The following is a 26,642-nucleotide window of genomic DNA, read 5'->3' as shown; positions in this document are numbered from 1 at the left end:
TAGCTGACTGCATTTTCTGAAAATCAAGCCTTTTGGCTCGCTGATAAGCCTTGTTTGGCTTGCTCTGGAAAGCCCAGAAGATTTAAATTTGCTGTGTAAGGCTCCAGTTTGCTTAATCTATCTTACCACAGCATATCCTTTAGAAGCCTCAAGTCTCTCACTGAGATTTCTCCAGCTAGAATAACGCTGGCAGAATGCCTTTCTTGTTTAAATACGGCTCTTGGGGCCTTTTTTGCAGCCTGCTGAAACAGGCTTCGAGGGATGTAAAGAAATATATTGTATTACCTGTTTATTTTTTTCTCCTAATAATTTGGATTTTGCTTTCCTCAGACATTTGGCATAAAACCCCAGTTCTGTCAGTCAGGTTTAGACATGATACACCTCCATCTGCAAGAAGGTCCAGATGCAGTGTTCTGTACTATTCATATATGGAAGAAATTCTTATTAACTATGAGAACGATCTCTTCAGCGGAATGGAGTTACTGACTTTTAACTAGTCAGAGAATGCATGCAAAGGAAGGCACAGTGATACCAGTACCAATACACTGATCCTATGGCAACGAAATGTATCATCAGGAAGAGACAAAGGAAAAGCAACTGGAAAAAATAATGTGCCATGCCAGCTGTTTACACTCAAATACAGGACAAGTGAAGAGAGCATGAGTGTGGCCATTCAGCTGTGGGTGGTGCTGTCAGGGTGCGTAATGGGGTCTTGGAGTCCATCTGTAGGCATAGGGCACTCAGGTGTGTTTGTATAGGGATCACCACTGAGGAACTCAAAACTGGAATGGCCATGAGAGACACACTGAGGTGCTGAAGTCAGTTGAAGGCAGAAGGATAAACATGGTGGCAAAAATGTAGCCAGCTAATTGGAAAAATATTAGGTGCTCAGGACTCTTAGGGCGTCTCTGCATTGCCCATGTGTGAAGCACTAAAAAGAAACATTTAGCAGGGACTTTGCAGTGTGCTGATGTGGCTAATGTATCTTCCAGTTCCAGGGCTAGCCCTGCACTCAGCATCACTGTGCTGTTCTGACGCGCCTTAGCTGCACACAGAGGCAGACGGAGCTTTTGCAGGTCCAGCACGTTGGCCGTTCCTTGCATTCCAGTTCTGCTTGGCTACCTGTGTCTGTTCTGAGTCTGGTCCTTAAATTAAGCATATTCTTCTGCAGAACTCTTCTTCCAAAAGTCCCACAATAATTAAGTTACTTAAAACAAAGGTCTTTAAAAATATGTTTAAAAGTATGAACTGTAGTTGAGTTACCATCCCTGGAGGTGTTTAAAAGATGTATAGATGAGGCTCTTAGGGACATGGTTTAGAGGTAGACTTGACCGTGAGAGGCTAACATTTGGACTCGACGATCTCAAAGGTCTTTTCCAACCAAAATGATTCTGTGATTCTATCTGTGGGGCCTTGGGCATGTGGTACAGGTGAAAAGGCAGGTTTGTCTCTTGCCTTATTCTTCTGAGGTACTTCTCAGACCAGTGAAGCCATGTAGATCAGCTTTGATTTTGAATACTTCCCTTACATATGGAATACTCTCCATGAGTGCTATGTAAATTCTGAGGTCTATAAAAGCAATCTCTGTGACTGCAGAAAGGGAATGATGCATCTGACTTAGCTTTTTTGTCGTGGGAATTTCATCTCTTTGTTACTACTAATACAAGAAGTTAGATGTCATGAGTTACCTCTATTACTCTCAATGACATACATCACTGAAATGATGGAGAAGATCCTTGGACTAGTATGTGGCAAGTAAGTTTTGATCTTAGAAGCTTCCAGGTGAAAGAATGTTAATGAAAATGTACAACTTTGTATTTACCTCAGACCTATCACCACCAAAACAACTCCTGTGGAAGACATCAGAGAAAATGCATACAGAAAGTTTCCATTGGAATTTGAATGCTTTGGTGTTTAGGATAAGAAACACAAGGTCCAAAATGAATATGTAACATGCAAAGAGATATTTTATAAGATGAACTATTTTGGAGCCATTTTTGCTTCTCTTGTTTTAACCAGAACAGGCTGTGGAAAAACATATGGAAGCAGTAAATGGCGGATGGGGGACAGACAGTTAAGTGTCTTGGTTCAACTTCCATTCTGTGCATGTAGATTATTTACAAAACCAGGATATAAAAATTGAACAGAAAATTTAATGGCTGGGCATGTTTCACAGAGGGAGGTGATGACTTCTTCAAGTGTTCTGCTTGTTTGCACCCTAGAATTTATAGCACCTGGACAGAAACAATATGCCCACACTCTCTTAGCAAGATATTTTACTTATCCACTGTGCTATATTAAAAGATAACCCAAATATTATAATCTTCTTCACCTTTTAGACTGGTAAGGAACTTTCATTTAGTTTTTTTAGACATACCACAGGTAATTGTTTTTGGAACCAGAATCGAGAGCTCTGCTGGCAGATTTCTGAGCACGTCTGACAGATCTGTGCTACTGCTGGTTAGGGGAAGAATTTTCCTTAACAAATAGTTATCAGACTTGAAACAACAGAAACGATGCAATAATTATTTATGCCCTTAAATGTCTTCTCCAGTTACAGCACTGGGACTTGTTGGAAAATACATGTACAGTCTTTTTGAGATTTGCTGTGCTTTTTGGAACCAACTTTCCGGGTAAGCTGCTCATCTCCACCATGAACAAAGAGATCATCACTCTTTGCTCCCTGACTCAGGCTTCCCAACTACTTTGCAAATTTTAATCTTTGAGAGAACTAAGGAAAGTGATTAGCTAATCAAACATTACTTCACTGCTGCTTTATCAGCAATATTCCGGTTTCTAGAAAGGCATAAACAGAAACAAGTTATGAATGAATTTTAAAAGGATGAAAGGACAAATTAAACCTTTGCTACATGTACGTAGCTCTCTTTCTCCTGACATAAAAGGTATATTATTTATTTAACAATTTTCATATTGGAAAAAAAAAAATTAAAAAAGGGATACATTTTTCAGTATATTCTACTAGTTCTGCAACAAATCAAGGCAGACATTTTCCTTGTCTCCTGTAATGCTCTCTCTTTGAACTCCACTACATCAGCCCAGATGCTTGCATTTACATTTTCCTTGTCAAGCATATGGAATTATTATGAAGAATGAAAACGTTTACTTTTTGTGCTTCCTTTTGATTTAATATTGTGCTTTATTTTCTTATGCCTGCTGTCATTATTTGTTCTTGTCCTTATCATTCATAGAAGCGCAGAATGTTAGGGATTTTAAGGGACCTCAACAGATCATCTAGTTCAATCCCCCTACCAGAGCAGGAATACCTACATGAGGTTACACAGGCTGAACTCAAAGACATTAACAACAAATTTCTTTAAAAAAAACAGTATAGAAAGGCTTGAAAATAGACATTTACCAATAAGTATATGAAATGTTGTTTCAATAAGTGTAGAGTTAACCAGAACTCCACCAAGCTTCATAAGATCGCTGTAGTAAATATCATTTGGCCATTTCACTCGCAGATCGATATCCTAAAGAAACAAAACCATATATTTAGAAACACTTTGCTCTTCAATACTGATTATAAGAACACAGCTCATCCATCACTCCATATTCTATATTTTCTGTACCTCTTTGCCACACAGAATGTGATACTGTCAGCTCCTCTTCGTAAAGAGAACCTATTTAAGCACTCCACAAATGCTACTGAAAAAGTCATAGTAACATGGTTACATCATTTACTAAGGAAGTCGGCAGCTGTCAGAGAAAACTATCTACTTATTAAAACAAAGAAAAGGCAGATAATAAAGGCTTAGAGTGACCAAAAGGGGGACTAAAGATCCCAGAGATTTTTCAGTCTCAAAATCAGGAGGTTTCAGATAATTAATTCCCTTCATTCATGACTACCTGTTAAAGATTTAAAAGATCTATTGAATAAAGATGCAAACCGTGGCAGCCGCTGTGCCTCGCTGCTGATAAACAATCAGGGTAGGCCCACAATTAAATCAGCACCGTATTTGAGGATCCTTGCAGAAATTAGGCAAGGAGACAATGCTATCTTGAATATCAGAAAGGAACTTTAGCAGACAGGAGAAATTCCAGTTCACAACTATGTAAATACTCCAGTAACGTCCTAAATATATTCCCACTTTCAGCAGCTACGCTCCAGCAACACCACGGAGCTGGAAACACAAACTGTGCTGTGTGACACCGTTCCAGCCCAATAGAGAAGTTTTTGTTGAAACCACAGAACTGAACTGAACTTTGCACCGGCTGCTTAAACACAAAAAAGAAAGCAAATGTGCTTCCTGTAGTTTGAAAAACTGCATATGACTGTAATCCCCAGAGGCAAATTATGGGAGGTGCTCCAGGACTCCAAGAGTCGCATTCCCTCCTATTGTAGATCATGAAATCCCTTTACAGGATGTGTGAAAACTGCACCTGGGTCCATGTCTACTTTCCTGACAGATTTAAAGGCCAGAGAGGAGTCCATTACACGTACATTGACAGGAAATACTACCTGATTTTGCTATCAAAGCATTCTAAGACAGAGTAGCACCGATTCATATTCATAATGGAAAACAACTTGACTCTTCGCATTGGAAACGGATTTATAGAAGACTCTCGAGACACATGAAGTATGATACAGTTAAACAGTATTATCAGTGTTGGGAGATCTTCTGAAGAGCCATTCAGTAGATCTTTCCTTAAGGAAAACATACACCTGTAAGACACCAGACACTAACACTGCAACTGAAAGGACAGCAAGCATGAAGAACAACCAAATCAACTGGGTATTCTCAGGACATAAACTACATGGCAGAGACTTGAGCTGTGTGCCACAAAATGGAGTGACAAGGTACCATGCAACTATCTGTGTACTCAAGCCGTATGAGGAGCGGCTAAAGTCACAGGGTTTGTTCAGTCTGAAGAAGGGAAGACTGAGGGGAGATCTCATGGCGGCTACGGCTTCCTCACAAAGTGAGGAGGAGGGGCAGGCGCTGAGCTCTTCTCTTTGGCAATCAGTGACAGAACCCGAGGGAATGGCAGGAAGATGTGCCAGGGGAGGTTTAGGTTGGACATGAGGAAAAGGTTCTTCCCCCAGAGGGTGGTGGAGCACTGGAACAGGCTCCCCAGGGAGGTGTCACGGCCCCAAGCCTGACAGTGTTCAAGAAGAGACTGGATAACGCCCTCAGACACATGGTGTGAACTGTGGGGTTGTCCTGTGCAGGGACAGGAGTTGGACTCAATGACCGTTGTGGGTCCCTTCCAACTCAGGACATTCTATGGTTCTATGATTCTTTGCGTGTCAAAGAAATGACGGTCAAGTCACAAAATATGGTAGGAATGGAGCACATTCTTATCTTCACTTACTAGAGAGAGATGTCTGCTGTTCTCAGAACAGGGAAGGAAAACATGCTCCTGATACAATGCCCTTTGCATTTGCAGCACAAACTTCTGACAATGAAAGTTCCAATCGAATGGTCAGATTTTCTCCAGAAGGATCCAGAACAAGGTCTCAGTTGCTGGCTGCTCAGTATTGTCAACATTCATGACAATCCTAAGACTGATGACCAGCTGATAAACTCAGACACAGGTACTTCATACTGTTGCATGGAAAAATTAGACATTGAAGTGTGTTGAATTAAGATTCTGACATACGGCCACAGAGGTATGGAAGTTCAGAGGTGAGAATGAAACCTCATCTATAGACTAGCCCACTGTTTGCAACTACTGTAGTTTGCACGGCACGTATGTTCATCTGATGGAAAGAAAAGTCCTGCGTTACCTAAGTCTAAAGGGGAAATTTAAGCATGAAGTTTCTGATAATTTTTAGAATTTCCTTGCTTTAGTGTATTTGAGTCCAGACCCTTAACACTGGTTTCACTCATTGTCTGGGGTGGATGAACTATCAAAGAGATCCAGTAGCTTTGTGTTGGTCATAGCAAGCTATGTATTGTACATGTGCTATGCACACACTATTTTTATATTTAGTACTTCAGTCACCTTTTTCCTCATGAATGGAATAAAATAAAAAAAAGTGCCACAGTATACCAGGGTAGGCATACGGAAGCAAAAACACCTCCATTCATAAATTAACTCCTTTCCCAGTCAGACTCATATTTTATAAAAATAACTCTTGTCCCTTCTGTTTTAAATGGTTAAATTATTCACTCTAGCCAAATATTTTATATTGCAAATTTTAGCCTGAAGCATTTTTTTTTTATAGTCAGGTTATGAAGCACTGAAGTTAGAAGGTTTTAATAGAAAGGCTGACAGACCCTGAACTACAGCAAAGCTACTGGGTGCCACTATAATAAAGTTCATGTGTAAATGTGTATAAGTCATTGATTTTCTGTAATATAGGAAACATATGCTTTAGTTAACTACTTCTGTAAAATACCAAAGTTTTATAGTTAGCAAATATTAGGAAATGGTAACATTAAAAAGGAGATATATGAGGTGATGAAGAAGACTGGTTCTTCATTTTAATACTGATGACAGGACACTTGATTCTCTCTTGAGAGCAATACTCCTAAGTTCTTGCTTTAGAAATCAGTTTTCAACCTTAAACAAGAGTTGGAAAAGGGATAAAGTGACCACTGAAACAGCACCAACAAAAAAAGCAGAAGAGGATTTGTCACTTTTATTTATTTTTCCCTCCTCCCTAGCTCCTTCAAAATCAAAACAAATTAACTCAATTGTTAGACAAACAAAACTGACATTTTCTTCACTGCTGAAGACTGAGTCTTAAGCTTCATAAGATTATGAGTGAAATGAGCGCAGTATACTTAATCAGCTCACTAAAAGACAGTATTCACCATATGTGTACTAGATTTCTTAAAACATATAAATAATCAAGCATATACGAAGGATACGTTTACCATTCTATTAGTGTTGAAGAACTGTATTATGCATTCAGTCATTCAATGCATAGAAGACATAGTTAAAATCTGAATTTAATGAAAAAACAGAAATTTTGAGACAAATTAGAATGAGATACCTCATATCCTGGTAGTGATCTAACCGACTCTACCACTGCCAAGGACACCAGGTGTTGAATAAAAGGAATTCTCTGGCCCAAGTTGGAATGTAGAGGGATGGCGATATGTAGTGTGGATAATGCACAGCCCATGGGACTGAGCCAAACATTTCCACCACGACCTGGGGAGGGAGAGAATAAAAGTTAACTCCAACTGAAGAAAAAAATATTTATTAAAAAGATCACTTTGTTAATGCAGACAGCTACAAAAGAGAAAGATTAAATAGTATCCATCCAAGAATTTACCGTGAGTCCTGTAATGAAGATTCCAAACTAATTTCGAAAGAATGGTTAAAGTGTAAAGCTTCTCCTTTAAAAGAAACCCAGCAGGTTGTTTAATGTGCATGCTGCTACTCAATTTCCTAAAACATCCTAAATGTCTTGCTTCCAGGATTTTCCTGGTATCTTGTGATATACATATTAAAAAAAAAACAAAAAAATCTTGTTTGTTTGAGTCAAGAAGTCTTAGTGAAGATGCTCTGTGTGCATCTAGAAATCCACCCACATTGTGAATCACAAGCTAGATCTGTACCAAAAGCCAGGTAACCAGCTTCATGTAGATCTGTGCTCAGAAGAGCTTATAGGCTGGGCACTGTGTTCTTCTAATAAAATAAACATGGCTTTTATATCAGTGCTCGCACCTTCCTGGGAAAGAGACAGAACTTGCTTGTATATCTGCAAAAGATTGTCAAAGTCCACATGACAGTTCAAACAGGTCCTGCAGACTCAAGGAACCTCTATCTCAGAGCAAGTCAAGACCCAGTTTTGTTAAGTTAAATCAAAAAGGAGTTCTGATTTGGAAGCCTGACTCGTATTACACTAATGTAGTGATGGCAGTTTCCAGGACTGGGGAGACTTTTTGGCAGAAACTAGAAGACCACTACATCATTTCTGCAAAAGCCACCAAACATCCTGAAAATGTTTACGTTGGTCTCTGTTCACTTAGGTTTTGAGTTTGAATCTGCAGTTCAAGAAGAAGGAGAAGAGGACACGATTATTCTGTAGATTATATTATAAAAATACTCAAAATGTATCTTTAAGGCAGCTAGGTGACATTAAAATGTCCCATCTCATATAGTTAATACACTTTCATTAGTGCTAGAAGAAAACTTACCTTTTCCTTGTGTTTGTCGACCAGCAACTGCTATTAAACCCATCTCCTCAGGCAACTCGAACACTAACCTGTCAATTAGGAAAAAAATAATCCCATTGCTTATCAGCTGGAACACTAAGCTACATTCATGAAAATCTAGGCTTAAATATCAGGTAATATTTTATGCTAACATTGTGCTACCATTTATCAGTTTTCAGTTAACATTTATTCTTGACCAAAAAGCATTAGAATATTAAAAAAAGATTAACTGAAAAATGATCATGTAAAACATTACTATATCCATTACACTGGAAAAAGTTATGGCCACAGTTAATTTAAGGTGCTTTCTGATAACATACGTTTTGTATTTCTTCACATTTTCTTGAAGTGCTTATTTTTTGTGTGTCACTATCTTCAGTAAGTGACAACTAGCAATTCTAGACATTTGTTTCTACTTACAGCAAATTTTTGTTCATACTACAGAATATAAGAGCAGCAGTTTCTGATTATTTAGAAAACCAATATGGTGGCAATAAAGCAGTTTAAAAGATACACTATCCCCTGAGAACTAATTATGATTTAACTACAGTAAATAAATCTACACCTTCTGAGAACTCTAGAGAACACTGGCTTATTTTAGGCTTGTGTTCTGCTTTTAAAATAGTTTCACTTAAAAGAATAGTAACTTTCCTCCGGGGATAAGTAGAAAGTGCACTTTAACACCAGCAAATGAGTCAATGCTAGACTTAAAGAAAGAAGAAAAAAACCCTACTGTGAGAACTTAATTCAAGCCACTTTAAAACAGATCTGAACTGTACTATGATCCCTCTCCATGTCACATTTTCAGGAAGTTATTTAGCAGATAAAACAGATATTCAAGATGTTGCCAGCAAGGTAAACCCTGAAAGTGATGTATAGCCTAAAAACCTACTTCTAATATGGGCACAAATACCACGTTGTTCATTCCTATAAAAGCGATCTTGTCTTGGAGATAAGCACAGTCCAAATCAGGAAGAGCACCGTTCAGATTTTTTTCCTCTGAATTTCAGATATGTATGAAAGGTGTTTCAAATTCTGCAATCAAACAAGTATCCATGGGCAGCAGGGACCAGCTGCAAGCCCAAGTGTTACTGCCCTGCCACCCAGAGACACTCGGGGCTTTAGGCCAGTGACAAGATGAGAATCTACCCATCTGCTTTGCAGGTTGAAACGTGGGGCTTCAGTAGCTCTTGGGGCTCTATCAGTACCAAATGCAAGTAGGACACCCCAGGTTTCAGAATATCTTTCAAATAGCTGACTTGCTTTCATGGTGATCAAAACGGGAGGCTATTAGAGGACCCAAGCAAAGCCTGGACCACAAACATCTTTGCTAATAAGAAATACTTGAACTGACAGAAGCTGTAACAAGCTCCACACCGTTTTCTCACATTATTCCTGAATCGGTGAGACATTGTCACAGAGCAGTAGCCAGAAGATGTCTTTGCCTGTGCCCTTCCAGTTACTGTGAAATAAGGCTCAGTAATTCTTTCCTTTGGACCCTATGGATTACACACGGGGATGATGCTCACCTAACCAAATTTCAACATTAAAAATACACCTCTTCTTATGTCAAGACCTGGGAAAAACCCTCTGTAGCTCTTTAAGTCCATGAGGCTTCAGCCCTGTATTCTGGCAACAGCATGATTTCAATTACACCACCAAGTTCATGGTTTTGCAACATGAAAATCTAATTTTGATTTGGAAGCAAGGTTAGGAAGAGATTATGGGCTTTGTCAAAACACACTGATTTCTGTTACTTCTCTATTCACATATTTGTTTTTAAATAGGAAAAAAAAGAAGTCATATGCTGCCATGATGGGAGGAAAATAATCAGAGCAGGACAAAAAGTTAATTATGAACCCAAAACACAGGCTTCTAGAACAAAGAGGTATGATTAACAGAACATATGAATGTAGCTATTAGAGGCTTGGCAGCAGGCAATAACATATTAAATGCAGAGACCGAGTTTGTACTTTTAAGGGCCATGAAGAAACTCTTTAACAGACACAAGATGGGGAAGTTGTTAATACCCAGACTGATACAGCAAGAGACAGATAGATTTAGTTTTACTACTTCCTGAGATTGTGCTGGAATTACCATGTAGCCTATGATAATAAAAACCCCCACACAACCACACCCCCAAACTTCAGAGCTTTGTAAATTGTGTGTGCTGGTTAGATTTTTTTTCTGGAAGAAACAACTTGGATTTTCCTTACCAGAAAGAGTAACCGTACGTGTACTTTTTTACATATTGACTTCCTTTCTTTTCTTTCAACTTAATCAGTTGCAGATTTAACAATTCCATTTTTCTGCAGAGCGACTTAATCACAGTGCTCACCACATTCTCCCCAAAAAATGTTTGTCTTCAAGAAATTCTCTGTGTTTTTTTGTGCTCTTTAACTAACTTGCTCTACATATCAAGTGAAAAGACCACACTGAGATACAAGAGCAGGGAAAAAATGAAACGTCTGAAGACAAATTTACCCATCAGGAAGAGCATGAGACGACATCTATATGACCACAGAAGATGATACTAGAATTTTATGTACTTTTTTTTTCTGCTTTGAACATTTTGGTGGCATTTTCTAAAACGTGAGCAAGGCACTTCTGGTATTCAAGGACATTAAACCAGCTGAAATATTGAAAGAGATATTGTAGCACAATTTATTTATACAAATACCACCCCTCAACACTCCCGCCCTGCAGTGCATACTATGAATGCTATCAAGAGTAATAAACGATACTTAATTACTTTACAGAAATTTCAAGTCTAAGGAGGACTCTGTCTTCATGCCTAGTCAATACAATGACTTTTCTTCCTACATGAACGTAAAATGAGAATTGAAACCACAAAAACTATGTTTGAATAATGTTAACGGCCTGACAACTATAAATTTCATTGATGTTGTGGGTTTAAGGTTGAAACTCTCATTAATGCATCCTGCTGTGTTACAGTATTGCAGAGGTATTACAACAGGCAGCATTACATTCCAGATGTTAAAATACCTGGGCACAAGCGGGTAAGTTATGAACAGCTTTATCCCTTCATTTCAAGTTCCTTGTCTGAAAATCTCACTCTCAAATACCTTGTTTATAGAGTACTATAAAAGCAACATTAAAAAAACCTTTCCGTTTTTAGTCAAATGGAAAGGAAAGGAACACGCCTTTTGACCAGTTTCTTGTATTAGTTTGGACAGAAATGTGCCCTGAGCACTTGCTTTACTACTTTATATCCGCTGTTTCTGTCTGTCATGTCCAATCTGAAAATGAGCAGTGTGCCTACTAATATTTCTCCCAGACTTTCCTCTATTGCCATCCATCTCCTTTTCACAGCCCTCAGCTGCAAGACGCTGGGTCTGATTCCACGCTCTGTGCACTGACCGGCCTGCCCGAGGGCACGCTGACCAAGCAGAACAGGCAACTCTTGAGTCCATGCTATGGACTCCTTGGTGGGAGCACTGCTCTAAGTCTCTCTCTCCTACCTGGTAGCCTGTTTTCATGAGAACATGAATACTTGAAGGAGCTCAAAGATATGGAGGTCTTCTATAAAACAGGCAGTAGACTGAGAGCTGGTGGGCCATAATCAGAGAAGTGGGATCTCTCCCCATCAGATCATGGTGGGAGTTTGTTACAGAGCACCTAATCAGAAGGAAGAAGTGGAAAGAGCCTTTTTGAGCAACTTCAGGAAATCTGCAGATCACAGATCCTGATTCCTATGGGAGACTCCCATCTTCCAATAGCTGCTAAAAGGCAAAGTGAGATGCAAGCAATCCAGCTGACTTGTGGGGGGCACTATGGATAAGCTCTTAACACAAATATTCAGTGATCAACTAGAGTGATTGACTCCTTGATCTGCTACAAACAAGGGAGAGCTGACTGGGGAGGTGGAAATCTGTCACAGCTTTGGCTGTAGCAACCATGAACCAATGTTGTTCAGAATCCTGAGAGGAATGAGGAAGGCAAGTAAGAGGTACAAACCCTGCATTTCACAAGAGCAGAATTCAGTTTATTCAGGGACCTGATAAATGGGATCTTATGACAGGGAACTCTGAAGGGCAAGGGAGCTCAACAGATCTGGTCTTTAAAGACAGCCTCCCACAGACAAAGTAATGGTCCATCACAATACTGAGGAAAATAAGTCAATGAACAAGGAGTCTGGTTTGGCTAAAAGGGAATTCATGACTGTAAACAACAAAACAAACACCCCTCCCCCACCCCAAACCCCAACAAACGTACAAAAGAGATGGAAGCAAGGAGAAATGCTACAAAGGAGAAATACAGAAACACTGTCCAGACAAGCAAGGATGATGTTAGGAATGCCGAAGCTCAACTGTCGTAGAGGCTGGTGAGAAACATGGCCACAGGAACTTCCACTGCTACATGGTAAGAATAAACAAGGAAAATACAGGTTTGCAGCTGACTGAGGCCAAAGCACAGCAGACACACATAAGACTGAGTTACTCAACGTATTCTTTGCCCTGGTCTTCACCAACAAGGTCTCCCAGGCTTTTACATATACAGACAGCATTCAAGAAGAAGAGGGAATATCAACAGTAGAAAATAATTGATCTAATAAATCTCTTGAGAAATCTTGACTCATAAAAGTCGATGAGTGCAGATGGGATGCATCAGAGAGTCCTGAGAGAACTGGCTGATGGCACATCAAGACTGGTTTCTATAATCATAGTCACGGAGGTCAGGGGAAGCACCTGATGAATGAGGAAGGGAGATGTTGCGGCCACCTTCAAGATGGTCTTTCACAGCACCCCTTTATCCTTATTAGGCCATTGTGGTCCAGATGGATGCACTACCAAATGAGCAAAGTGTCCAGATTCTGGGACTGAAAAATAATGGTTTGTACTCTACCTGTAGGCTGGATACAACTGCAGTTGCTCAGGGGTTTATCCTGAGACCTATCCTCTTTAATATCTTTATATCTTTACCAATGACCTGTAGGAGGAAATGGCATGCACATTAACCAAGTTTGTGAAGAACATCAAACTATGAGGATAACTAAGCACTGGAAAAATAGGATGCCCAGGAAGGCTGCGGACTATTTCTGTCCTTGGAGGTTTTCAAGATCTGACTGGAAAAAAAACCTGAGCAAGCTGGTCTGAATTCACTGTTGACCCTGCTTAAAAGAAAGAGTTTGGATTACAGATCTTCAGGGATCCCTTCTAATCTGAATGATGCTTTGACTCCAGGAAATGTAGAGAAACTTAGTATCTCTGGTGTTTCTAGCTGTCCTTTAAGTTTGGTTGAAATAAGTCAGCAACTAACCATTAGCTATTAATTACTAACCATTAGCTACTAATTAGCAATTTAGCCCTCAGGTTGTTCAGTGGAATCCCCTAGACCAAGTAGAATCCTAGAGTAAAGTAATTTTCACACTCTCTTACTAACCTAAATACTTCTACTTAATTTTATCCATGTTCCACTTTCCATGCAGTATTTTATACACAATCAGGTACAATATGCAGGCTCCCAAAAGATTAACATCTACTGCTGAGACAGGTAGAACACCTAAACTGTTAATCCTACCAAGGCTTATTTAAATGATAGGAATCTTACTGCTCTGCACTGTTATAACTTTGCCTATATCCGGCAGGCAAAATATGTGCCAGGATACACTATTACATGAATGCACTCTTCTGTTCTATTGCAAAAATTCATAGCTTCTTTCACTTTATAGTGGGTTTCCCTATAGCAATGTTAGTATAGAAAGGAAATTCTCTTTGAACTCTTTAGATACATTCAAGTCCTACACCAGTGAGAAAAAGCAAAGGTATTACAATGTCCTAGACTTGTGGAAAACTAAAAAATACCTGAATCTTGGACTGCTAGTTCCTTACACCTTACTTCAATAAATACTACAAGAAGAAGATTGTCCTATCCTAGTTGTGACATTTTCAGCAAGGAATAATCTATTGATACCATGAATTACAAAGGTTACCAGCTTATATATACTTTGGCTAGCTGATTAGTCCTAGAGAGCAATGCACTAACAACAATATAGTTTCAACAAAACTGCTATATATAGGAAGACGGTAAGTAGGGCAAAGTCATGTGAGTTATTTTTCAGCTGGATCAATGCTCTGATCTGGCTTCCTATAAATGAACACTGCTGTTGGCAAAAGGGAGGCACCAGTAAAAGAGGCCAGTGGATAGAAGGGAAGACTAAACCACCTCTTTCTTACCACCCATGTACTTATGCTTGATTTAAATCACCGTATTACGGTCTCAGAATAGTGCACGCTTTGCCTGTGGAATCGCTTCGAGAATCAGGCCTGCTGAACAGCAGGGTAAAACTCTACCATTAAATGCTCATTTTTTCTGCTCACTGCATTTTTCAGCTAGCAATTTTCTTGTCTCTCTATTTTTATACCAGATATTTTATAATTAGTCTTTTGTATATGTTTATAGGCTTTTCCTCTTAAAAAAAAAAAAGAAAAAAAAGAAAAAAAAGAAAAAAAAAGAAAGAAAAAAAAGAATTTTAAAACACAGTACCATACAGCCAAAGGTGTCAGGAAACATACCCAAATAAGAAAGGACTCCAAAAAATTGGTTTGCCAACAAAATGCCAGTAAAATTTGAAACCTGGGTTCAGACACACTGGTAATGTTCCAAAACTGAAAACTTAAAGAACTTCTTTATTCAGTAAATCAGCTTCTCTGTGAATATCATCGAGACCACAAAGTTACAGAAAGGACGGAAGTTTCCAAGGGAGATGTGAGGAGAGTTTAGGAGTTTAAGTTGTTTCAATTTTTAATCTGAAAAGCAAAAACCTCTACCATTTTGAGCATTTTTTTCCCTATAATAAGCAATCTTTCCAATTCATTACCTTTCTCTATTTGAAAAGCTACCTGAAGCATACTGAAAAGTTAACATAGGACAAATGGAAATAGAACAGATTTCATTAAAAAATGAACTCCAGTGCCAAGATTTAAGAAGCAGAATAGTTACTGGAATGCAATGAAACTTATTTATCATAACATGTTAAGAATAGAATCTTTAGAGTGGAATAAAAAGTTATAAACATATTGATCAAAACCAGATCTAACTACTCTTGTCCAAAGTAAAGCACAGTATGGATGCTATTAAAAACTTAAAACATACAGATCATTGCAGCCTGTACTCATGCCACTTTTAACAGTAATTTTATCACATTTCTTTAGATAAGAGCATACAAGTTTGGTCACTGTCTGAGGAGGAAACCTTAAAGTAACGGCACACAGTACAAGAAGAAACAACAGCATTTCAATAAGGTGGTCAATCTATTTTAAATCAGTGTTGGATTCACTAACTTATAGCATGAGGCATTACAAGCATTAGCATCTCAGAAGTAATGTCGTGATTCTGAATTCATACAATATTACTTAAAGTCACCTTTCAGATAAAACAGTAAACCGAGAACTTTTTGAATGCACTGTCATTTTTAACTTCATATTCGGGCCAATTTCTAGTCTGGGCAATTACATTTCTTTATGAATTTTTTTCTGCAATTTACTAAGACAGCACTTAATTTCCTGCCTTAAATTGTGCAGGGTGTTAAATAATTGCTGCGTTCCACCAGAGAAGTGATGAAGCTATTCCCAAGTAGCCACTTGAACCATTAGGGTTAATTTAGAATAAAAGACACTGGACATATCATGGAAATTAAAGCAAGTATGAAAAAATAACTCTATGTGAGCAGAACCAAGCTGCCCTCCCTGGATCCTTCACAGAGGTTTCCGTTGCAAACTGGGAAAAATTAAAGCATTTCAACAAAACCCCATCCCTTCATTGCTAAGCAATTGTAGAAGACCTACAAAATTAGTTATAACACTTATTTTCATTAGATTAATATTTTTTCCTTTATCCTTTTGCTATTGAAAGTTTAATCAAAACTAATCATACTTAAAATCACAGAAGTGATTCCTACCAAGGAGCATTTGAAGATTCCTCTGTGAATTGCTTTTCTTTCTTTTATTTTACACTTGCAACATACATTGTGCTCCAAATTTAGGCCCTGGTGGTTTATGATGGTAATGTGCTTGCTGCTATAAACCTAAGGATGTAGTAAATTTCTCGTCTTCCTAACCCAATGGTAACTGAAAAATCATTTTATTTTCTCTCCTCTTTCTAAAGGTACCCTCAATGGTTCTCCTGCACTAAAACAAGAAGTGGCACGTTTTTACATTGTTAGACATTTCTTTTGTCTGTAGATCAGGTTTTACCTTTGGGGGACCTGTCAGTTAGTTTAACATTCTTTCTGAAAAATATTTTTAACACGAAAAACAACTAACTACAATGTCATGCAAATTCCTTAGTTACCACTGTTTTCCTTGGTCAAAAGCATCTGAACTTCAACTTTAAAATTTCCATGTATTTTCAAGTAATTTAAAAATACGCACAGAACTTCTTGTAAGTTCTAAACATTTTTCATATTCCTATTTTTAAGATATGGGGTACTCTGTACAATACATGTTACAAGCACCATAAGATGGCAATTTTGACACACTATTTGGCATTAAATCAAATCTCCATAATTTTGCCCAGGTGCTACAACCATTATAAACCAACTATGGCTTCATAAACTGGCAGGTAATGCACAATTATTTTACTTGTGTGTCTTCTTTTTTATGAAGCCCTGAGAAATAAAACATCTTTGGAAAAACAAAAGTGTTACTATATGTTTTTGCTGTGCAAAAGCAATCAAAAGCACTGTACTTCTTCTAAAAATGTCAATAAGCCCAGAATTTAGTAAAAAAAACTCCCACAGAAAAAAATGTCATTCCTTCTTCTTGATTAAAAAACACTTAGAAAACAGAGATTCAGAAAAGGCACTGCTTTTCTTGCATTTGATGAACTTGAAGTAACGAGGCTACACGGGATATTGTAACTAGAACCTTCACGAGGCATAAAAGTCCTATATGAGCTTTAATTCATTGTTGAGCTGACTTGAAATGAAGCATTGAGCTGGGTTATAAATCCTGAATATTACGCTTCAACATCCCTAAATAGAACTTCCCTGCAATTTCTTGTTCCCTGTCTGAAGAAAGGACTGACGATACTTGAGCTTTACTCTGATTTCAAGCTGCAGATCATGTTAGAGATAGTAATCCAGGAAAATTATTGGGGTTTTTTTATGGTGAATAAAAAAAGGCAATACAAACAATAGCTGAACTAATTTGGCTTTGTATTCATGCGTCTAATAATTAAAACACAAAAAACGCTCTCATCAAGTACCAGTCTTATACTCACTGCTCCCTCACAGTGCCAACAGAAACCACAGGATTTCTAAATTCAGTATTGAAGCATACAGCACTTTTCTCCTGCAAGAGCCAACATCTAAAAACATATAAATAAAGAACAGAAAAGTTCTGTTTCCAAATATGTTGTTAAATATTTTTAAACCCCCTACTATTAGACTGTGCCAACTTGAAGGCAGACTCCAATAGTTAATTTCATGGGTGATTAAGAATGGATTTCAAAATAAGGAAGTTACTTTATGCTGGCCACAGCATCCTCCGTAGACTCCAGAAACAGTCATCATAATGTAGACTTTAACCACAGACTCAACACAAAATGTAGCTGATATTCAAATCCCGAAACAGTGGATTCACTTTGTCAGGGCGGGTAGGAGAAAACCCTAAGGTCCCCATGTGGCCTCATTGCTTCAGATTCTTCAAATGCAAGGAAAGCAGTGACTTCCTACTTCTGTAAAGTTCAAAGGAATGCCGCGTTTGAGACAATAAAAGACATACAAATACCTCTTACAATGAGAGGTGGATGAATGGGTAAACCCTTATCTGGAGAGAGCTGACATTCACGTGGGGAGGGTTGCATGACCATCCTGGATCATGTAGCCGGATCACACTTGCTGCTTAAGCAGCAGCTGCCAGGGGGCAAGAAACCATATAGGTCCTCAGGTAAATCTATACTTTGATCTTGGCATCGTGACACTTTCCTGAGCGACGACCACTGATGTTTGCACATACTGGCTGATAAAGTCTGAATACACCAAACATTGTCAAAGAAAACATGCCTTTCATTCTTCTATTACCTTAACAAACTCAGGAATTACTTGCAAATACTGACAAATATAACGAGTCAAATTCTAACTGCATATCACTGTAGAGTATTTCAACCTTCTTATATGAGAACCAAAGAAAACTGTAGGGTGGCTCACCCCCTACCATTACTCCTTCTCCCGCATCTCTGCTGCAGAATTACTCTGTTATAGTATCTCAACAGCCAGGGTCTGGTTACAAGTCCTGTTATCCATGACTAGACCTGAAACGGATGTGTTTGATGATATGTCATTCTTGCATTTGTTTGTCAGGTATGTAACCAGTACTCCCAGAATAATACTCAAAACCTCTCATAAACCACTTCTGAACCTTCTGCTAGACCTCTGGGTCCTCCTTCACCTATTTTTTTGTGCATTCTTTAGCTGTAAATTGAAAGCAAAATACAGGCGTAGAAAAGAAACTTTCTCATTCAGCTTTACTGAGACATTTCTACTAAACAGGTGTTCAGTAGACACCAACACTTGAATTGTGTCAGATGTGAAGCCTTAGCAGAGGTGTTCTGGGCTAGTAAGTGAATGAGCAGAACCATTTTGGATCACATGCAATAGAAGCAAGCATCAAAGAGAAAGAGGAAGACTTGAAGGATTAGTTATATGATACTATAACGCTTAGCAGTACTTAACACTAAGCAAGCGAAACTGTGAGACAGACATGGTGGTATTTTCTTCTAAATGAAACAGTAAGGTTTTATCCAGGGTTAGGGTGGTCTGTGGTAAATAATTCCTTTGACTGTGGAGAAGGGAAAAAATGGACTGGGAATAATATCTTAAATGGGAAGCATCAGCACTGACATTTATATGGTACTACATGAAAATGCTTGGAAATAGAAAAGAATAAAACAAATGCACGTATGGAAGAACAAAAACCCAGTAGTTAGCACATTTGTGCAAAGTAAAAATCCACCCCACCAGCAGAAGGCTATCTCCCAGTACCCAGCTTCGTAACCATGAGCCACAGTTGCATGGAAGCAAGCTGAAACCCTGCTCTAACAACAGGTCAATGCTGACAGATACCCTGTAAGTCTAAGATGTAATTTTACACATAGCCGCAGAGGGTTGGAAGGAAACACAAGTGCTATGCAAGTCTTTATCTCTTCCTCTTCTATGTTTGGAAAAATTTTCCCCAGACTACTCATACGAAACTTATAATGGTGGTGAAACGACAGCTTACTTAGGCAAACTACCTTTCTTTAGCAATTTCAAAGGAAACATTAAAACATTGTCCCATACTCGCTGAAAATGGAGAAACACCCATTCATTTTGTTCCCAAAAGAGACCATTGACTTGAGCAAAGGTTTCTTTGCACCACTCTTGTCTTCTTTCGATGAAAGAAACATTTTCTATCCCACCCTCCCCATCTAAGGAATCATGTTTCCTAGGTCCTGAACTACTTCCCTTTTTCTGCTTTGTACTGTGCCCAGCAAATCCACACCTCTTGAAGCCTGGTGCTGAAAACTGGACCTATGACTCCAGTTAAGCACTGCCAGTGTTGAGCAGAACTGACAGGATTACTCTCTACATTTTACATGTAGTGCATTTTTAAGGACTTTTGTCTGAATTTCAGTCTCAGTCCTCACCTCCTTCGTTACAACAGTAAGACTTTCTTTTAACCTATATTCAATTCCTGACTCAAACTGCCAGAACCTCTCTTAAAAACAGATATCCAACCACCCTATCTTAATTTAATAATTCACATCTGTTTATTACTCTGTCATACCCACAAAAAGCTGCATCCTAATTATTTCAGGCCATTGTTTGATTCTTCAAGATTGTTTAGAGTTTGAAACCTACCTTCCTACAACCTGACCTGGTAAGTGAATCAGCAGAACCACTAAAGCCACATGCCACATAAACAAGTATGAACATTGCTCAAGTGAAATCAGAAGAACACAAGGAATCTTTGCAAACACAACCAATACTGAACATATGATTTGGGATGCTGAAGTTCTACGGAGGGAGGTCAATAACTTTAATCTTCAACAACCCTTTAGATGCTCCCCACTTTGCACGAAGTAGATTAAACCAAACCATGACTAAGAAGAACTTCCAATACAGTAGAAATGGAAACAAGCTGATCAATTAAATGGGTCTTTGTGCCACACCAGCCCTAGCTGTAGAACCTTAAATTCTTTTATTCCAAGAAAAAGTAAAAAGAAATTTCATAACTGGTATATTGGCCCAGATAAAGTGATTTTAGGGAACTACTTCTCACTCTCTCTGAGTGCTAATGGCGAACACGCCATTCCTAGGCAAAGCATTTGGATTTTTTGAAAAGTCAGAGCTATTTCCCAAGCCCAAGAAGCTTTAATGCAACAGGCAACTTGTAAACAATCATGGAGTTTGGATAAAACAAGATCCAACAGATCATAAGCTGCTTTTAGACTTTGGGGATCTTAGGTAATGCACACTCCACATAGGTCTTAATTCTAAGAAGGGTGTTTAAACACTTCAGCTGTGATACTAAGGACTTAAGCATCTAAAAGGAAAAGATCACTGAATTAAAAAATACCACCTTCTCCCTTCTCCATTAACAGAAATTTAACAAGAAACCCTTCAAGTAATTAATAAAGTTGCAGTTGTAAATGTCAAGTGTTTGCAGCTGTCTGTCTCCTCACCTTTGACAATATACTTACTGTTGAATAAAACTGAGAAAGAATAAGGTGAGGAAATACTCTTCCCTTCAAGTATTTTTTCTTTAGAGTGGCTTTTTCAACAAGTACTCCATAAACAACTTTGACTTTTCAACCATGGATGCAAGACTAACATAACAGAATGCTATATTACTATTCATCCAGAATAAACCTGTAAATTCATCTTCCTGTCAACCTTGCTTTCTTTTATAGGATGACTTCTCTATTGCAGCAAATATAAACTCCACGTGTTCACTTCTGAGACCCTTTTCACCAACATTCAGTCTAACATCCCACAGTCATCCTGCACCTGTAGGACTTTTTCTCATTCACAATTTATGAGCTCTGGGCCAGGAATCATCTTCTTTGTGCTTCTATAACTTCCAGCCTCCGAGCCATCACTAAGATGGCTCAAATGACTCAACATGAGAAACCCAAATGGGGCTGGAGTTCACATACTGTAGGCTGACAAGGCCAAGTACAAGTAAAATACAAGGCTCAGACAGCAATGGCACATCTTTTATCTTTGTAGTCCATTCCCCACAGGGAAAAAATTCTCTGTCATATATTCTGCTATTAGCAGATCAGAAACTGAATTTTGAGACCAATGAATGAAACAACCACCAGTGAATATATGGGTTCTTACCATGAGTATGTCCAGATCATAAATATCCAGGTTTTCCAGAATTCTAGGGGCATTTCCCAGGTGTAGAGCCTAAAGTGTTTCAAGTATCGAGTTGCAGAAGTGTTACACTAATTCCACGGCTATACACCAAAATGTAAGCAGAGCCTGAAGTTTCCTAACAGGCAAGATATATGTTAAGTGCTCAACTTGGGCAGAATACTTTTACATAACAGATACTCTCATGCAGCAAGAAATGGAACATTCATTCCAAAATCAAATGTAGACATGATCATATAGACTGCTGTCAATAAGCAGAACGAGACCTAATTCTTCAGTGGAGTTTATTATTCTACAGATCCTGAAAGCTGAGCCATGCAGCAATGCAGGCCAAATACAACAATGGGACCGTAACCCTCCAAATGAGAGTATGAGGCACATACTTACAGTGTGACACTACCTGGAAATTCTCAGTGGTTTAGCAACAATAAAAGATGGAACAATGTGTTTTGGTTTGTTTTTTAAATAAACCAAAATCTTCACATCTAATGCAGCAACTGAATGGTTGGATATTGTCAAGTTAAATTTGCTTACTGCCCCGTTAGTATATATTTATTTTTAAATAAATTATGTATAGGGCTATCCATTTTTAAAAGCTACTGTAAAATTTTTTAAATAGTTTTAAATAGAATTTAAGAATAATAAGAATTTAAATAGAATAGTTTTAAATATAATTTAATTTTTTAAATTCTTCCCTCAAGTTACATATTTCAAGCCATAAAACTTACATTAGCTATTCCAATAACAGATAAAGAAAAGCGGCTTCCAAAGTTATTAAACACATTGTCAAGTTCTCAATTTCAAATGCTTTTTAAAAACCATACAGTCATAAAATTTCTTGGAAGCTTACAAAAAAAAAATCTTTGATTATTTCTCACACTCTATCACTACTCTGATTTGAATTTTTTTTTTTTTTTTAAATTTGAAGAGTTCATACGATCGATTTTTGTTGTGTTCATTAACTTTTAGGATACTTCCACAAAGAAAAGATGATCATAAAATATGACAAATATGACAGCAGAAGAACAGTTTCTTTATCTGCACACTAAGCAAGACTCACTATAACTTAAGCAGGTCTTCCAAGGCAGAACAGACACTGTGTGAGGAGTAAGTCTAAACCAAGCTTGCAATATCCTATAGGTATACAAAAACATATAAAAACTGATGGATTTCAGCAACTTAAAAAAATTTTGAGGTCAAAACGAAGTTACTCTCTTAGCCCCCTTTTTGTTGCCAGTACTTGTGCACATCAGTAAAATACCACAGGCCTTTTCTAGTGAAAAACTTTCGATAATTCAGTTAAACAGCATTCACTAGAAATTGAACAACTTAAAAGAAGTCATATATAATTATAGATGTGCCTTCCCGTACGAATGCAAAGGTATTTGCATGGCTGACTAACATCTCTGGACTGTATTTTGATGGTTTTGGTTGTCTTGCAGCTCAGTGAAAACATTATCTGCAAGGCAGTTTGCCATGAGGCCTCATGAAACGCAGCTGTTCGCATGGCTGCCTCTTTCCCAGACAAACTGGGATTAAGTTTCTGTTGCCACAAAAGCTCTGCAATCCCGAGTGTTCTTTTACCCCGGTGTTAGGGCTGCGTGTGGGGCTATCATGTGAGGATGGCATAGGCATGGGCAGAGCTCACTTTATACATCACTTTTATAAGCAAAACTATGTGTGTTTATTTTTTTTTCTCAGATATTTTCATCACAGAAAGAGAAACAAGAAGTTGGAGAGGATAAACTGTCACTGTCTATTAATCTGCATGTGATAAGAAAAACTTCATGTCACTCAAAGGGACGTAATAATAACACTGAAATTTTGGTAAAAGTCCCCCTCTTCAAGTAGTTTTGAATATTCAAAATTGCATGCAATGAATAGTTAAAACTTTGGTTTCAATCTACTATTATTAGATAAAAATCAATTTGATTTGTCTAGACAGTCAGTATTTGCTATGCAATTCTACTTCGCCAGTATGGGATCTTCCCATAAACAATTTTTCATGTATGCCTTTGTGGATCCAAAGTAAAATCATCATTTTTGTGTTTCAGTTTCCCCATGTTAGTGTACACTTCACTATTTATCGACAGTGTTTCTAAGAGATCTTGGACAGCTAAAGAATAACTATCTGCAAAACATTTAAAAAAACACAGATGGATAATGCTGTAAAAGTGCAAAAGCATACTAGCACCATTTCTGAAAAATGATACAGTTAGTGACTTAGATACATTGGGCATGACTGTTCTACTCCTCTGTGTTATCATTCTGTATAAGTAACGGTATGAAGAGCTTTGTGTGTTTACCAAGGTCCCTCATGCAGCGCAACTTGAAGGACATGCTTTCTTCAGACTGAACTTCTGACTTGCACAGGCAGTGGAGGTCTGTGCATACTATGTCTAATCCCACGAGTCACACAGATCAGTAATGTGTATTTCTAAAAATCAGAGACAATAGCACTATGGTCTAAGATTGAGCTGTAATTATCATGTTTATCACACTCCTCATGGTTGGAGATGAAAGCACTTGGGTGTCAGAGAAACAAATCAAACAGTGGACATGCAAATGACTGCAAAATTATTATGGGAAAAGGTTTTATGTAAAACCTCTTTTTCTCCTATAACCACAGGCATCATGTTCCAGAAATATGACATTGTTGCATGCATTCAAATACACCGTGCCTTTGCCTTAGAGTATGACCAATATCTGACAGCAGCTCTAACAATGAGCTCCTCTACTGCTACACATTGAAAAGTGCTGTTGAAAGAGTTTCAAGGCCCTCACAAATTACCAGGTCTAGTTCTAGGCTTCTGCACAGGAGTCATCTGGACTCTCATTTTCCATCCATCTACTGAATGTCAAGGTCAACTAACTTTTCGCTAGTCATGCAAAAGATGCAGAGTAAAACCAGAGCATTTGTCATGTCTGATAATCCAAGGCAAGGTACACAGCAAATTTATAAAGTTCTCAGGCTCCTTCCTGGAAGTGATGTCTATACAACATCCAGATCTCATATCCCTGCAGCCTCTAAGTTGAAATAAATTGTACTATCATGTCTTGCAAATAATTTTCTTGTTTTAATGAGTTACTTCAAAAAACTCTCTCAATCATTTAATTTTGAGAAAAAAAAATACTACTATTTTTTAGAAAAAATATCTCTACGCTATTAAGTGTGCTCCTTATTAAATTAAGCCTACAAGTAGTTAGTTTCTTTTAGCTCGGTGGTTTACAGTGTTTTGCCATGCTATCACAAACAAACAAAAGCTTTCTGGGATAGTTTCTTTCCACATTCAAAGTTCCTCACATATTTCAAATAAAAAGGGAGGGTTAAAATAGACAGACAACTGAAATGTCTTACACAAACTTATTAACAAGTTTTCTGGAGACCTGCAGAAACAGTAGTTACAGTTTCTGTTACCTCCTTCCCCCAATTTTCCTGTTGATCATCTGTAACTGCAACTTCTATCCCTGCTGAACATCACCTTCATTTGCATCTTTTGCAAATGACTGGAATTGTACTATCAGAATACCAAGCTACTTTTCAAGGTAAGCAGTATTACGGCAATATGAGATGAGATGAGATCTTTAATTTAAAAATCGACACTCTTTCGCTTTTGGATGGACCCTTAGCTTTTTATTTCCCTTTTTCATTGGTAATAAGCATTCATCAATACAGCATCATGCACGTCAATTTTCAGTTTTTGAAAACGAATATGAAAAAAAAAGTGAATGCACAAAAGCTTCAAAATGCACCCCCACTCCCAGGTATTAATCAAAATCCTTCCAGTAGAAGAGGACCATCAACTGAAATAAACAATATAAATCAAAATATATGGATCCTTGAGATCTGGCTCAGGCAGAACTTTATTTGTTTGCTTGTTTTTATTTTTATTTCAGCTACCAATTGTCACTGAAAAAGATAGACACGCAGTTTCACTGGTTCAAGCAGTAGGTTTTCTCAAAACTTTACTGACATTCTGTCATTTGCTGCGCTTTGTTTTCAAAATTTTTCACTATTTAACAGACTTCTTTACTTGGAGTTGCTCATATAGCAACAAACTATTGACTTTGGGCTCCTCCTTGTTCATGTGCTGTTTAACATAATTCTACAAAATACTTCACTACATATGGACACATCTAGCACTCGTAATTTATATACAATAATTAGTAGCTCAAGAATTTGACATTTAAAGGCATTCACCAGTTAGCACTTCACATCCTGAGCTCTATGTTAGAGCTAGTGGCCTTCAAGGCAGCCACACCACTCTCAGAAACTTCCCTCCAATAACTTGGAGATGTGTATTCTACACCATTAACAGTTCAGCATTCAAATATCACCAGATCTGGTAATGAGAACAAAGAATGAATTGCATAGCATTGCTAGTCTCTGCTTTTATTTTTGCAGACTAGCAAATCTTCTACAAAATAACAAGAGTCCAGGGCAACCCCGCCTGGACTAGAATCAAGACATAAAAAAGTCTATGAATTTTCATATTCTTCAGTACTACAGTGAAAAATATTTTTCCCTCAACAGCCACAGAGCTTTCTATTCAGAAGAAGAAATTGCAATATCCTTAAAAAAAAAAATCACTCTATTGATGACAGTTTTCAAGAAAAAAGATCACACTTTGCCTTCCTTGCCCCTAGGAACCAAGTACACGTTTTGAAAAAAAAAAAAAAAAAAAAAAGGAAAAAACAAACAAACAACAACAACAGAAAACCCAACAAAAAACCCAAAACAAAAGAAAAACCACCCCCCCACTCCACCACCCCCCAACATTTGGGATTGGTTCTTGGGTGCTTTTTAGGCTGGCAGTGCATCAGGAAGGAACATGACCTCCTCCGCTCCATGGCAGGTTAAGCAGCCTGATTGAACATTGCTGTTAATTAAGAGCTCTTGTTGTTTGGCAGGACCACCGGAGTACCTTCTGCACTTGTTCATGACAACAGCACCTCTTGCAGAAATTAACTCTTGATGAGTGCAGACAGGGGGCCCAGCTGGTTCTCCCAAATCCTCCAACTATATAAATGAAGCGTAATAGGAACACTGGTGACTACCAAGGGAAGAAAGGGTATTCGTGACCTCTTTTTAAAAAGCAGAGTATACTTTTACATTTACTTAA

General features: G+C 38.0%; 1 protein-coding gene across 2 annotated transcripts in view; it reads right to left on the bottom strand.

Moving 5' to 3' along the window:
* HLCS (holocarboxylase synthetase) overlaps window positions 1-26,642 on the bottom strand; it is a gene marked incomplete at its 5' end in the record, with an annotated part of 122,463 nt that overhangs the window by 5,993 nt on the left and 89,828 nt on the right. For both annotated transcript variants that reach the window (XM_082058514.1, XM_082058515.1), the window contains 3 exons: window positions 3,377-3,491; window positions 6,965-7,125; window positions 8,118-8,185. In XM_082058514.1, the coding sequence (XP_081914640.1) occupies window positions 3,377-3,491; window positions 6,965-7,125; window positions 8,118-8,185 (344 nt within the window). The remainder of the gene's footprint in view (window positions 1-3,376; window positions 3,492-6,964; window positions 7,126-8,117; window positions 8,186-26,642) is intronic.

The sequence above is a fragment of the Streptopelia decaocto genome (genome assembly GCF_964273445.1).
Source record: "Streptopelia decaocto genome assembly, chromosome: 1".
In the NCBI taxonomy this organism is placed as follows: domain Eukaryota; kingdom Metazoa; phylum Chordata; class Aves; order Columbiformes; family Columbidae; genus Streptopelia; species Streptopelia decaocto.
The sequence above is the reverse complement of the archived record's forward strand: the minus strand, read 5'-3'. Positions and strand labels throughout refer to the sequence as shown.